This window comes from Sinocyclocheilus anshuiensis, unplaced genomic scaffold, assembly GCF_001515605.1.
Source record: "Sinocyclocheilus anshuiensis isolate Anshui unplaced genomic scaffold, SAMN03320099.WGS_v1.1 scaffold249, whole genome shotgun sequence".
NCBI classification, from domain to species: domain Eukaryota; kingdom Metazoa; phylum Chordata; class Actinopteri; order Cypriniformes; family Cyprinidae; genus Sinocyclocheilus; species Sinocyclocheilus anshuiensis.
This window is the reverse complement of record NW_015540871.1, coordinates 1,316,438-1,330,325: the sequence shown is the minus strand read 5'-3', so window position 1 is coordinate 1,330,325 and position 13,888 is coordinate 1,316,438. Positions and strand designations below refer to the sequence as shown.

The following is a 13,888-nucleotide window of genomic DNA, read 5'->3' as shown; positions in this document are numbered from 1 at the left end:
AAGCAAGCAAAACACGCGCAACGCGTGCACGTATTTGTACTGGTGCAGAATGAGAGGGACAAGTACAGTACAGCCTAGCGCATTTCACACAGGCTGCTAGATTCACTTTCGCCTGAAAGTTGTGTATGCCTAAGATTGAAAATAAATTTTGTTTATAGTGAATGCCACTATAAATGGTCTTATTTTTACGATTTAGTTTTAATCCAAATGATGCGTGCTAAGTGAGTGAACATCAAAGATCACACAACAGAAGTGCGCGCTCTCTCTCTCTCCCTCCCATCGCGCGCTCAATCCACTCAGCGTGCTTTGTTTATCAGCTCGCGCACATCAGCTATACAGGCATTAATACTGAATGTTTAACATTATATTCATTGCATACATATACTTCGTAGACATCCTTAATCTCTAATAACTCCATTCTGCTGTCTGTTGTTCTGTTGTTGGTGTTTCTTTGTCTGAATATGGCACTTATCACATGCTGTGTGGTATCGGCGTTTGGTATCGGGGCATTTTAACGAGTACGAGTACGAGTACGAGTACAGGAGCTCAGTATCCCTATTGAACGGTAGTGTATATAAAACGGTGTGCTGAAATCAAGAGAAGCTGTCATGTTCATAAAAAGTACTGAGTTTAAAGTTTGCAAACTGAAGTTTGTGGTATTGTCAAAGAAAATGTCCAGACGAATACTTCGGACCAAAGCTCTGTCTCATTTGCACTTTTAAATTAAAGACTCAAATGAAACTATTTGCTGTGCTTAAAGCAAGTTACATCATTAGAATATTCTACACTGAGGGGAGAGCAGGGATCAGACTGAGCAGCCAGTGCATAAGCACACGCTCTGTTCTCAACAGCTTTTTCTGTGGAGTGTCTTTCCTCCAGCAGAAACAGATGTTCAGAATTGCATAATAGACAAATGCGCTGTCTTAAGCCATTTTCAAGGGCTGATTTGTTTCTCCCCTAAACATTATAATTATAATTGACTTGAGTCCTAAAAAAGAGATTGCTTTTTGAAAACACAGTTTGTATTTATGTATATTGTTTTACATTCATATTTGAGAAAGAGTAAAACTGTAGACATTAAAAAGAGATGGTGATGAAGAGCTTTCTCCCTCTCCTCCTCCTGTTTGTTAGCCAGTTGTGAGGATCATATTGCATGAATCAGCATTTCATAACCTTTGTTATGTCAGGGAAGTAGTGAGGTTAGGAAAGAGACATTCTAGTACACCTGAGCACAGAAATGAAAGAATTTACAGAAGGCAATACTATTTAAAATGTGTATATTTCGTCTACTATAAACTAGACAATGACTGAAAAATAGAAACGTACTATGCTGAATGGGTGAATTCCTGGTAGAAACTGTGCTGCCGTTTGAGCCATATTTTTCAAGGAGCTCTGCAAATTCTTGCCTACACAAAGACAAAAGAGGAAATAACAATAAGGTAACCAACCAAGAAAAAATGTAAACCTTCAATAACATCATACAAAAAATCAAAAAACAAATACCTTTAGACACCTAAATGACATAACGGTTCTTACTGCGCTCAGATTATGTAAGAATAGCTTGCACTATTCCAAAATAATATCATGTCAGTTAATTCATTTGTGAAGGACTCAGGAATGTTATATACACAATCCAAATATCCTCTAAGCAGATATGACCCTCTAGAGACCTGAATACATATATATCTTATATATATGGCAGAATATTTTCATAAAAGCTTAAAATAAATTAAAAATCATGAAAAATGATAAAAAACATAATTTGGAATAATAACTGAAGATTGAAGATTTATATAATCAGCTTTTCCAGTAAATGTGTGTTTATGAATGTATAGTTGTCATATATTGCTGGAAAACAACTGGTCCTACCAAATCATTGTACTGTTACTGAAATATAAAGCAATGTCAATGGATTTCGTGATCAGTCTACTGAGTAAAAATAAACATGCTGAGTTCCCTTTAGTTCCCTTTAGTTGGGCTGGGCACCATCTAAAGTCTATTTAAATATTCCCCTCCATCTCAGTCCATTTTCCCCTAGACACCACTTGAGTGTCAAATATAGGTCAACAGAAATGTCCTGTCACTGGACTCAAACCATATTCAGTTATGGACATGTGTCCATTACGCACTGGTGCACAGTCTCGGCCACTGGCCTCTTTACCTACATGCAGGTGTCCCTGAGTGGCTCCAAAGACACATGCAAATCTAAGCAGACCTTTGTTTCTTTTAACTACAATGCAAAGTGACTTTGACGGTTGAGAAGACTATATAAGGACAGCCAAGCCTTCAATAACTACTGTAGACCCATAGATCTCTGCGTTCCTCCATACCAGAGCCGATTTATATTTATTCTAAGCCCAAAATATTTAGGTGAACTCAAAGTGACAGCTTTCGGAGTACATGATGCAATGTAAAAAGAGCTTTTTCCTCCTTTTTCTCCGTCCTCAGGACGGGTTATCAGTGCGGATTAAAGGGAGGGAGGTCAGACAAGGTTGTGATGCATATGGTAAGGAGCTGACTCTAAAAGGCTTGAGCATTGTCTCGATACATACACATTCTAAACCATCTTCCTCAAAAATACACACAAACAAAAAGCCCAGAAATGCTGCGCTGAGTCTTTCAGTCCCTGAAGACTTCCAGGTTGTTGATATGCGGGTGAAGGCAGCGGAGGTCTGTGCATGGAGGCAGAGGCATAATCCCTTCAATGCGCATTGGTTAAGGGCAGAACGCAGATTAAAGCATGGAGACGCAAGGACTCATCTCATCATGGCTTAAACTGTGAGTCTGTTCTCATTCTCCCTCACTCTCGCTCCCTCCATATCTCCATGCACGCAATGCAGGGTTCTTCCTTCATTCATGCAAACTGCTGCCAGTCCAGACCCATGGGACTGAATCTCCTGCCAGTATGTCCGTATATAAAGTTCAAAAGTGCACTGCGGCCATGCCACTGATTCTTACCCTAAACACATCTGGGATTCTGCATAATATATGTCTGATGTGTACCAAACTCTGGAATATCCTTTTATTCTAGCGGCTTACTCGCTCATTTGAACTAGATGCTGCATGAACAGGTGTTATTGCACTATTCTGTCTAAATAAATAAATAAAACGTGAATTTAGGGATCACAACATTATAATGTATACTGAAAAAAATTATGTAGAAACAATTTTCACTCAGAAATTGCTATTTGATTTCACAAATATTTGCAAAGAAATGGGAGGTATCACATTGAATTAAACATGAACATTTGAAAAGACTGAAATAGTATTTTCTTGTAAAACATACTTTTTTGTTTTATTTACAACTTCTAAAAATAAATTTGTACAGTGTACAGTATGAAAAATGGATATTCATTTTGAGATTTGCTAAAGGTTACATTTAACTGTTAATTTAGTAGTTAGTTGTGAGCATTACAGATTAGGGCAAAATGTAAAAATAAGGGAAATGAACAAGCATTATTACATACACTAAGGATATACAATATTATAATCAAGTTTGAGGGCAGCGTAGTTTTCCTTAAGAAATGTATACTTTTATTCATCAAAGATGCATTAGATAGATAAAAAGTGACAGTTAAAGCTGTTATAATGTTACCAAAGATTTCTATTTCAAATAAATGAAAATATTGTTTATAAAGTGTCCAGAATCATGGTGTTTTAGTTTCTTCAGGAAATCAACCTGTGAATGGCTTCCTTATAATTGTCTGTGTATATTAAACTAGAATAGGAAAAATTTCACATTTCACATTTACATGAAAAATGGAAAATGAGAGAATTATAAATGCTTATGCCTGAAAAATAAATATTGCTCATTACTTAAAAAACAATAGACCTAATTTAACTAAAGTTTTAAAGAGTTAAAAAGTCACTAGCATTTCCATGAGCAGGAATGTAGTTTTTCCATTGATAGTTTTTTTCTAGTGAGTGAAGTTAACAGTGGAGAGAGGCAGTATGGGAGCACTGCGGGCCCAAAGCTTGTCTTTGAATAGCACGCCAAGAGACTCACATGCACTGCCAATACTCAGTCAGATCTAGTTTATGAACACAATTATTCATCTTTCACTGAATTATTTAACTTGTCTTCTAAGGGGTGGACATTCAAATGAAAGATACTCAGGTCAGACATCCACAGATCACTATCAGTGGATGAGAGAGTTTAAGTGATAACAAGTGTTGGTTAAATGTCACTGTGGCAGGCTGGCAATGAAAGGGACTATATGCAGTAGAGTCAGACAAAAAAAAGCAACAAACAACTCTTTGGTTTGCTTAAAAGGTTAAATCTTTAGTAATAATTATTTTTTAAATAATTATGAATTTTAATTATTAATTTGTAAATATTTTTAACATACACGCACTACTACTGTTCAACAGTATGGGGTCTGTCTGATTTTTTAATGTTTTTGAAAGAAGTCTCTCATGCTCACCAAGCCTGAATTTATTTGAACCAAAATACAGTAAAAACAGTAATATTGGTAAATATTATTTTTTTTTACAATTTAAAATAACTGTTTTTCATTTTTTATTTTAAAATGTAATTTATTCCTGTGATGACAAAGCTGACATCAGCCATTACTCCAGTGCCACATAATTGCTCACCAAGCCTGAATTTATTTGAACCAAAATACAGTAAAAACAGTAATATTGGTAAATATTATTTTTTTTTACAATTTAAAATAACTGTTTTTCATTTTTTATTTTAAAATGTAATTTATTCCTGTGATGACAAAGCTGACATCAGCCATTACTCCAGTCTTCAGTGCCACATAATCCTTCAGAAATCATTCTAATATGCTGATTTGCTGCTCATAACAGCATCCTTGCTGAATAAATGTATTAATTTCTTTAAAAAAAAAATGTTGCTGACCCCAAACTTTTGAACGGTAGTGTATATTTTATAATTGTGGCTATTGTGCTCAATGTGCTTTGATAATTTAATGTTCAAATGTTTTTTTTTCCCTTTGGAAGCTGCTTTTAAAATCAACAATTTTTAATGTCTGAATTGAAATGACGTTTGTGATCTTCAGGGATGGTGTTATAATGGATAGATCAGTGGCTTACCTGGCTTCCTCATCTCTGGCTATGAGAAGGCACATGTGATTGGTTGAGGATGCTGCTCTAAGAATGTCCACCGCTCTGCAATCAAACAACAATATCAAACATTAAGTGTTTTAAAGGTGATAAAAGAATGACAAGTGGCTAATTTTGCAGGTAGAAAGTCATCACAGAGTTCATACAAGCAAAATAGAAAAATTAATTAAACAGAAAAAATGGAAAAAAAAACACCAAGAGAGCAAGGTATGTACCGTTCACTTGTCACACCAATCAAGCTTTCACCATTCACCTCTAAGATCTGGTCTCCAGGCTGCAAGTTTCCTAATAAAGCATTAATAAAATAAAAACCATAAAGACCATAAATAAAAACCCATGAAATGACTTGACAAATATATTACTATTACATACTACATAGTATTCTTTACGGTGCATTCACACAGGGCATCGACGTTAACACTTCTCATTTACTTTGAATGGGTGACGTCATGCATTGCCGAATTGAATTGTGGATTGGCGTTGCTCACGGCAGAAGTTCAAAAACTTTCAACTTTTCAAGTGCCAACGTTGTCACTATGACAGTCGCGTCAGCACCAAGCTTCTGACACCCTACGTCAAGCTTTGACGCCGACGCCCCACGTGAATGTACCGTTCCATATTATTCTTAATACTTTTTGCCATGTAAAGACAGACTACCATTCAAAAGTTCAGTGGGCCAGTCAGATTTTTTTCAAAAGAAATTAATACTTTTATTCAGCAAGGATGCATTAAATTTATCATGGTTCCAAAAAAAATATTAAACAGCACAACTGCTTTTCAACATTGAAAATAATAAGAAATAAACATATTAAAATGATTTCTGAAGGATCATGTGACACTGAAGACTGGAGTAATGACTGCTAAAAAATTCAACTTTGCCATCATAGGAATAAATTACATTTTGTAAAAATGTAAAATATGTTGTATGTTTCATATATGAAAATGGTTATTTTAAATTGTAACAATATTTCACAACAGACCCTTTTCACAAGACTGTGATGATGCGTTTCAACAGTCATCAGCATTGTAAATCCTCCAAAGTTTTTTGTATTTTCATTTTTTTTTTAATGTATGTACATTTATAACACTATACTGTGTATTATATTACATTTGCATCAAATTTCAAACAACTAATTAACGCTAATGCGAGGATGTTTCTAATACAGCGTCTATGGGAGTGACTGTAAATTTGACATTGTTCTCACTACTGACTGCCGTTATCAGTCTCTATTTTTTTTCCTTTTTTTGAAAGTCATGAAAACACTATCACAGAGTTTTTCTTTTGCTATTTGATTTTTTAATTTTATAAATTAAATAAATGCAGCCTTGGTGAGCATAAAAGGCCTCTATCAACAGCATTTAAAAGATCTTACCAACCCCAAACTGTTGAACAGTAATATATATAGTCATTACATCTGTAGTCTGTAGTACATTAAAGAAGTCAAAAATGAAGAATTTAAGAACTGAGAACATAAAGAGCTAATGCTGATAACCTAAATAGATGTAATAGATATTTTTGTCATGCTAAGGTAATTGCAAGGTTACTGTGATGTGAACTGCAATGCTTTTGACATAATTTAGCGACTCCTCATGTGTTTTAGTAAACTGTAGCAGTAGAAGAGACAGCATACAGCCCTCAATCTTTTTTTTTCCTGTAAAGCATATTAACAACAACATCTTCTCGACCCCTTCTACCATCACTTCAGAGATATCTTATCAGAACAAATCAAATCCGGAAAGGAACAAGCTGTAAATTCTCAAAGGGGTCACCTATGTCCTACTCACTTCACTTCAGCCAAATATCACCTTTCCAGTGTCAGATTTTACAGACAACCTGGATTATAGGTACTGTGATTTGTCTTTCCACCAAACCAAAGAAATCAGCCAGGAAGCTTGCTGATTTCTCTGAATGGTGAGCTGAGAGCGGGGCTAAAAACAAGCAAAGCCCCCTCAGAGCGCATGTGCCCATACAAGCTCCTGTATACCCCGTGCTCGGCAGCAGCAGAATGGGAGGCAGACTCTAATTCCAGTCTGTCAGGGGCATTAACTCTAAGCACAGGGATGACGCTAAACTCCACCTCACACGTGAGAGACTTAAGCAGAGGTATACGCAGTGAGACAGACAATCTGTATTGCAGAAATGTAAACAGCTGCACTGACACAGTTTCCTTTCTCAATTTGTGTTTAAATTTCTCAGGTTCAATTTATGTGGCTATTATACATTATATATACAGTATATGTGGCTATATTAACAGATTTCAGTGTAAATAAAAAGTGTATCTCTAATACAGTAGATGCTTTGATTGATAATAACAAGATTGATTCATTTTGTTTATTAGCAAAAACTGTTGAATATAATGTGGATCAAAGCAATTGAATTAAACTCACTGCTCAGATCAGATTTCAACTTCCCATGCTGGATGACTAGCCTCATCAGCTACGTTTTGCTGGTAACAATGTGATTTTGTTAGTCTAGCTAGACCAGCACCAAACCAGCATAAACTAGCCTGGACCAGCATGGAAATTCACATTTGTCTGAGCTATATCTTTTTCGGCAGTGTCTGAGAGACTATAAATTGATGTTTACATAAATTGATGTTTTAGGAGACCACCTGGACAAATGTTAAGGCAAACTGTGATAAAAACATTTTTTTTTAGAAAACTTACCATCACTGGAAGCAAGGCCACCAGGTAAGATCCTCTTCACATAAACGCCATATTCCTCTCCTGTTAGTTCTTTCACACCACCGATCACTTTGATTCCTTAAGAAGAGACAAAGCATGCATCACTCAAAGTAAAATATTATTCTTCCATGCTTTTGTTTAGTTGTTGATATTGTATTTTTCAGTCAAATAAATGTAAGCAAAACACAGAAATCATATCGCAGTTCTTTACAACAGGCTGCATGACTAATTTCATTGCCAAATGAATGCCACTACATTGCCAGTATGCACTGACAATTAGATCACAGGTGACTGTGAAATGAGAGATCTGAACATTCACTATTGTTTTCTGACAAAACAGACTGTGATTCATCTAAACAAGAGGAGATAAAGCAGACTTATGATGTTTACCATGAACAATAGACAGCTTTACCTGATGCTTGCTGAAAGAGCTTTAACTCTCATTTGTTCCTATTTAGAAACCCAAAGCCGTTTTAATAGTTAAAAAAACATTCAGCATTTAATGTACTTTGTGCTGTGTGTAGATTGTAACATACACTATCATTCAAAAGTTCATAATGGGGGTCAGTATGATAAAAAAAAAGACAATTGATCAAAAGTGACAGTAAAAATATTTATAATGTTACTAAAGATTTCTATTTCTAATAAATGCAATTGTTTTGAACATTCTATTCATAATAAAAATCCTAAATACATGGTTTCCACAAAAGAATTAAGCAGCACAACTGTTTTCAACATTGATAATAATACGAAACATTTCTTGAGCATCAAATCAGCATATTAGATTAATTTCTGAAGGATCATGTGACACTGAAGAATGGAGTAATGACTGCTGAAAATTCAGCTTTACCATCACAGGAATAAATGATGTTTTAAATTATATTAAAATAGAAAACAGTTATTATTTTAAATTCTAATAATACTCTACAATACTGTTTTTACTTTACCCTAAAACCTTTGAACGGTATTGTACATTATATTATTTGTCACTTTGGTAAGGAAACTAATCCTAATGTAAATATGATAAATACTGCACCCCAGCTGCTGAAGGTGTGTTCCCATTTGTGTCTGATTTAAGGTCTGATAATAGAGGACTTAAACAGCTTATGTTCAATTGAGTCTCGCTAAAGTATTTACAGCTGACTTGGGTCAGTATTACTTTTAAGTATTACACACATAGGACTTTCAGAGCTTCAGGTATTTGCCGTGAGATTTGCATCCCCCTGACGTCATCAAGTAGAGTGAAATGAGTTTACTGGATTTCAGGGGGCCACAGCAACTCCGTAAAGCTTCTGTAAATCTCCCTGGTGACAGAATGATCTTCCAGCAGTGATGTAAACTCTGTGCTGCACTGAATCGATTACTAAGTTCGTTAAACACACAAACCTGTTTCACTTCACTGAGGTTAAAGGTACTGAGGTTAAAGGTATCTTTAAAGAAAGTTTTACATCGACCAAAATGAACAGTACCTTTGAAATACATTTTAAAATCATGTGCACTCACATGAGATGAAGACTTCAGTCATACCAGTAGCCTAATAAAAACTCACATATTGCACGTGAAGCAGGTCGTCTCATGGAGACTGCCATGTTGTGATCACATGACCTGCTAAAAACAATCCACTTTATCTCAATAACCTCTCTACACTGAAAACTTTCTCTCACAGAATAAATTAACTGCGTCTGACGGCAAATAGCACATTTTTAGAATGCCATCAAGCTTTTGCACAATGCTGCATCCACACCACTAGGTGCTGTTTTAAAAACAAGACGAGTCCAGCACAACATAAACAAAAATATTGAGTTGTGATAAAAAGGAAGTAGCGACAGAGCTTTTCTTCCGTATCGTGTCTTACGTCCGAGTGAAACGGAAGGGCGGGGACTTGGTTCTATGCATCGGTTATTGACTGGACGGAGGAAGATTTGAATGTGAGCTTGAGGTTGACTGTAAGAAAGTGGCGGGTTTTAAGCAGGCGAAATGATTGGAGATGCCCGAAATACGTTGACAGAGAGAAATCACCCAAAGAACCAGGTATGTGGTCAAGAAACCAGCATATGCATAAACGAATTTGTTCACAGTAAGATCAATAACGTAATAAAAAATAGATAAACTTATGGCTCATCTAAAAAAAATAATATTGAATAAATTCATTGCCTAGATGCCAATGTGAAGATCCCTTATTTGAGAGAGTAACTGCAAATCAATGTTGTCAGGCCATTAATTGTTGAATCAACAGGAACGAGCTTTGATGCCAACAAAACATGAAAGCCTTTAATGAGATGAGCATCTTTCATACACTCTCAGAAAAAAAGGTACAAAATCTGTCACTGGGGCGGTACCTTTTCAAAAGGCACACCTTTGTACCTAAACAGTCCATATTGGTACCTTAAAGGTACATATTAGTGCCTAAAGTGTATTAGTACCTAAAAGGTACAAAACTGTACCTTTTGAAAAGGTACTGCCCCAGTGACAGCTTTTGTTCCTTTTTTTCTGAGAGTGTACCCAAACCTGTGGAAGATTCATTTGCAGGCAGTTCAGAAGCATAATACATGCTAAAAGAAAAGACACTTCCCTTGATGTGGTCACACAGTTTAGTCACACTCATGGAATAATAAATATCTTCTTTTTGCTTCAGGCTTATCTGGTATTAATAGACAGACAATGTATTGGCACTAATTGAGTTTTGAGCTGGCATTGCACATTAATAGATTCACTTCAAGATAAATCTTGAAAACACTTTAATGAGAAGAACAGCAACCCGGTTACCCTCAAAGTGTGTTCTGAACTAAATTCAAACTCAAAAAATTTCATATAACTCAAAAATAAATGCAAAGTAAGGACTGTGTCCTGGAAAAACCCTTGAATGCTTATCACAGTGTCACACTTAAGTCTGTACATCATAGCGCTGCAAATATGTGTTGTAAAATATTTCATTTATCGGTGCTGTTTTTATCCAGAGTACCACTTCCTGAGTCTGTATTCATGAAAATGTCTCCTAAAACAGAATCGTCTTGTAACACAATGGATTGTTGACTGTGCAAGTTGTGATGTAAGAAGGACAGGTTTAAGGAGCTTAGAGCTGCCTTCAAATAATGTTTTTGATCTATTGTGAAGAGGGAGATCAGGCTGCAGAATAAATATAACAAAGACAGCGCAAGACTTGAAAGACTGGAAATCAACCATACCCTAAACCTATCCCATCGCTTCGCTCCAAGACTCCACCATACACCTTATTTCACTTCCCCATGGCCATTAGAGATCAGAGACGCGTGCTGTACAACAGGCCTCATTAAAATCGACTAGAAGATGTGCTGCTCCATACCTTTCTTATGTCTTGAGTAATTCTTATTTACCCTTCAGTCAGTCTCAATCCGCACCCTTCTATGAGAGCATTTATTAAAAAATATGATTCTAGAGTGGTCTGCAAAGATTGAAGACAGAGTGTTCTGATAGAACAGTGGTTCTCAAACTGGGGTACGTGAGATGACGGAGGGGGGTACGCGAACAAAATTCAGAGTTTTGGCATTCATTTAATTCTACCCCAACTTAAAGTAACATTAAAACCGAACATGTATTTCTGACAAGCAAAATGCCGCTTTTAATGTAAAATCAGGAAAATCAGGGGCTGATGTTCAGTGTATCTTTAAAGTAGATCTGCACTTAATAGCATGAAGAACAAATATTGACATGGACTGAGATCGATTTAAACTCTCTTCGATACAGACACACTCTGTGCGTGTTACTGTTTTCATGTTTAAGATACGAGCAAGAATGCAAATTTCCCTGAATATCCAAATGATGGCAAATGTGGCATTAATTTTTACAACAGTTCAACAAAAAAGGTAATATTAAGTGAACATTTTACATTTTAAATGTAGCCTACATTTTAAACAGAATAATGTCATGTTTGTTCTATTTTGCAATGAAATAATAGTTCCAACGAAATATCATCTGGTGTGCATCTCCAGGCAACATACAGCGGTGTTTCATTAGTGAATGAATCTGATGCTTTGAATGATTTGGAGAGTCAGTGATTAATAACCAATTCATAACTACAGCATTTTGTTTCGTTACTGAATGAATGACGCAATGCCTGGCTCATTAAGACAGCGACTTGCCGCCATCTATGGCAGTTTTATTTTTAAATCTACAAGAACATGTATTTCTGACAAGCAAAATGCCGCTTTTAATGTAAAATCAGGAAAATCAGGGGCTGATGTTCAGTGTATCTTTAAAGTAGATCTGCACTTAATAGCATGAAGAAGAATAATGTCATGTTTGTTCTATTTTGCAATGAAATAATAGTTCCAACGAAATATCATCTGGTGTGCATCTCCAGGCAACATACAGCGGTGTTTCATTAGTGAATGAATCTGATGCTTTGAATGATTTGGAGAGTCAGTGATTAATAACCAATTCATAACTACAGCATTTTGTTTCGTTACTGAATGAATGACGCAATGCCTGGCTCATTAAGACAGCGACTTGCCGCCATCTATGGCAGTTTTATTTTTAAATCTACAAGTATCACTTTGATTTGCCATCATTTATTGCTTTATTTATTATATTAATAATACACTTAATGGAATGTTAAGAATATGATATAAAACATGACATACAATTAATAAGAATAGAAAATATTTGCCTCTATAAAGGTAAAAAATGCACCTGTAAATCAATTTAAGGGGGCAAATATTGTCCTTTAATAGAAAAGGTGTGACTGTGGTCTAAGTGGAAGAGAGGGGGTACGCAGAAGAATGTTAAATGCCCCAGGGGGTATGCCGCTGTAAAACGTTTGAGAACCACTGTGATAGAAGATCTGATGGAATCTTTGGTAAATTATACAAACACACAAATGTACAATGAAATTAATATGTTATGAGGCACTTACCTAATCCATTCTCACAGTCTGTAAACTCCATAGAATGCACTGCTCGATCTACTCCATACGGACCCATCAGTGTCCTGTGCAGGACAAAGAAAAAAGCAGCATTTCATCCATGTTAAAACATGCAAAAACAATGCAGTAACATAGTGAGACTTGTTTGATTCATAGAAATAAACAAGGTCCTATCATTTTTTGTTGTTTTTCTAAATTCAGTTAAATTTGAAGCCGGTGACTCAATTCTGAATATTGTAAAAACATAAAAATAAAAAAAAAGATACACTGTGAGTTTATGTGTGGGGTGAATTTGCTGTACTCGCTGTGCCTGTGAACTGTTATTAGTATCAAGCCCAGTTCTTTCCAGTGGGGAGTCAGAATAAATTATTTAGCATGAATGTCCTGCTTTGTACAGGCTCCTAAAATGGACTCTTTTTCTCATGAACTCAGAATCTGTGTGTGATTCTGATTTTTGAGATCATGTTTTACTTCGCTACTCAAGTCATTAAGTAAAATGAATTCATTAAAGAACCCAATTCTTTTGGCAGTGGAAACACTGTTTTCATGCAGTTGTAGGAATGAATATAATGAAGTCTCTGACATTCTTAGGGTATTTTGTTGTGACTTACCAGCACATGCTTCCACCACAATCCAGCCTTTCCTGCAGGCTCACTGCAATGTCCTTGAAATTGTACTTCAGATTGTCTGAACCTAAGACTTCATCTGAGGCTTCAATTCAAGCTAAACATGCTTCACAAGAGTTACGTAACAAAGAGTGTCCACTGTCCCCAGCACAGTCCCCTCTAAAATAGACTTTTAAAATAGTAGGGAGTCAGCGGAAATCATATATATATACAGTGGGTACGGAAAGTATTCAGATGGGGTGCTGTGTGTACATTAATGAGGAAAAAAAATTAACTTAAATGATTTTAGCAAATGGCTGCAATATGACAAAGAGTGAAAAATTTAAGGGGGTCTGAATACTTTCCGTACCCACTGTATATATATATATATATTAGGGCTGTTAAAGTTAACCTAGCAACTTCTGATATTAATGAAATGGTTAATGCATTAATTCAAATATATGAATTAAATATGTTTAATGCAATCAAAAAGAATGTTATATTATTTTTATTCAAAAACGGGTCAGAATCCTAGGACTAATCATGGTTATTTTATTCTAATAAGAAATTTAAAAAAAAAAAAAAAAAAAAAGGGGTTTCTGAGAGTTCA

At 35.6% G+C, this 13,888-nt stretch overlaps 1 protein-coding gene across 2 annotated transcripts in view; it reads right to left on the bottom strand.

Moving 5' to 3' along the window:
- Positions 1-13,888, bottom strand: part of LOC107688120 (syntaxin-binding protein 4-like) — a 44,583-nt gene that overhangs the window by 19,515 nt on the left and 11,180 nt on the right. For both annotated transcript variants that reach the window (XM_016485692.1, XM_016485691.1), the window contains exons 2-6: positions 12,665-12,738; positions 7,756-7,851; positions 5,304-5,373; positions 5,059-5,133; positions 1,327-1,406 (exon numbers count right to left, since the gene is read on the bottom strand). In XM_016485692.1, the coding sequence (XP_016341178.1) occupies positions 1,327-1,406; positions 5,059-5,133; positions 5,304-5,373; positions 7,756-7,851; positions 12,665-12,738 (395 nt within the window). The remainder of the gene's footprint in view (positions 1-1,326; positions 1,407-5,058; positions 5,134-5,303; positions 5,374-7,755; positions 7,852-12,664; positions 12,739-13,888) is intronic.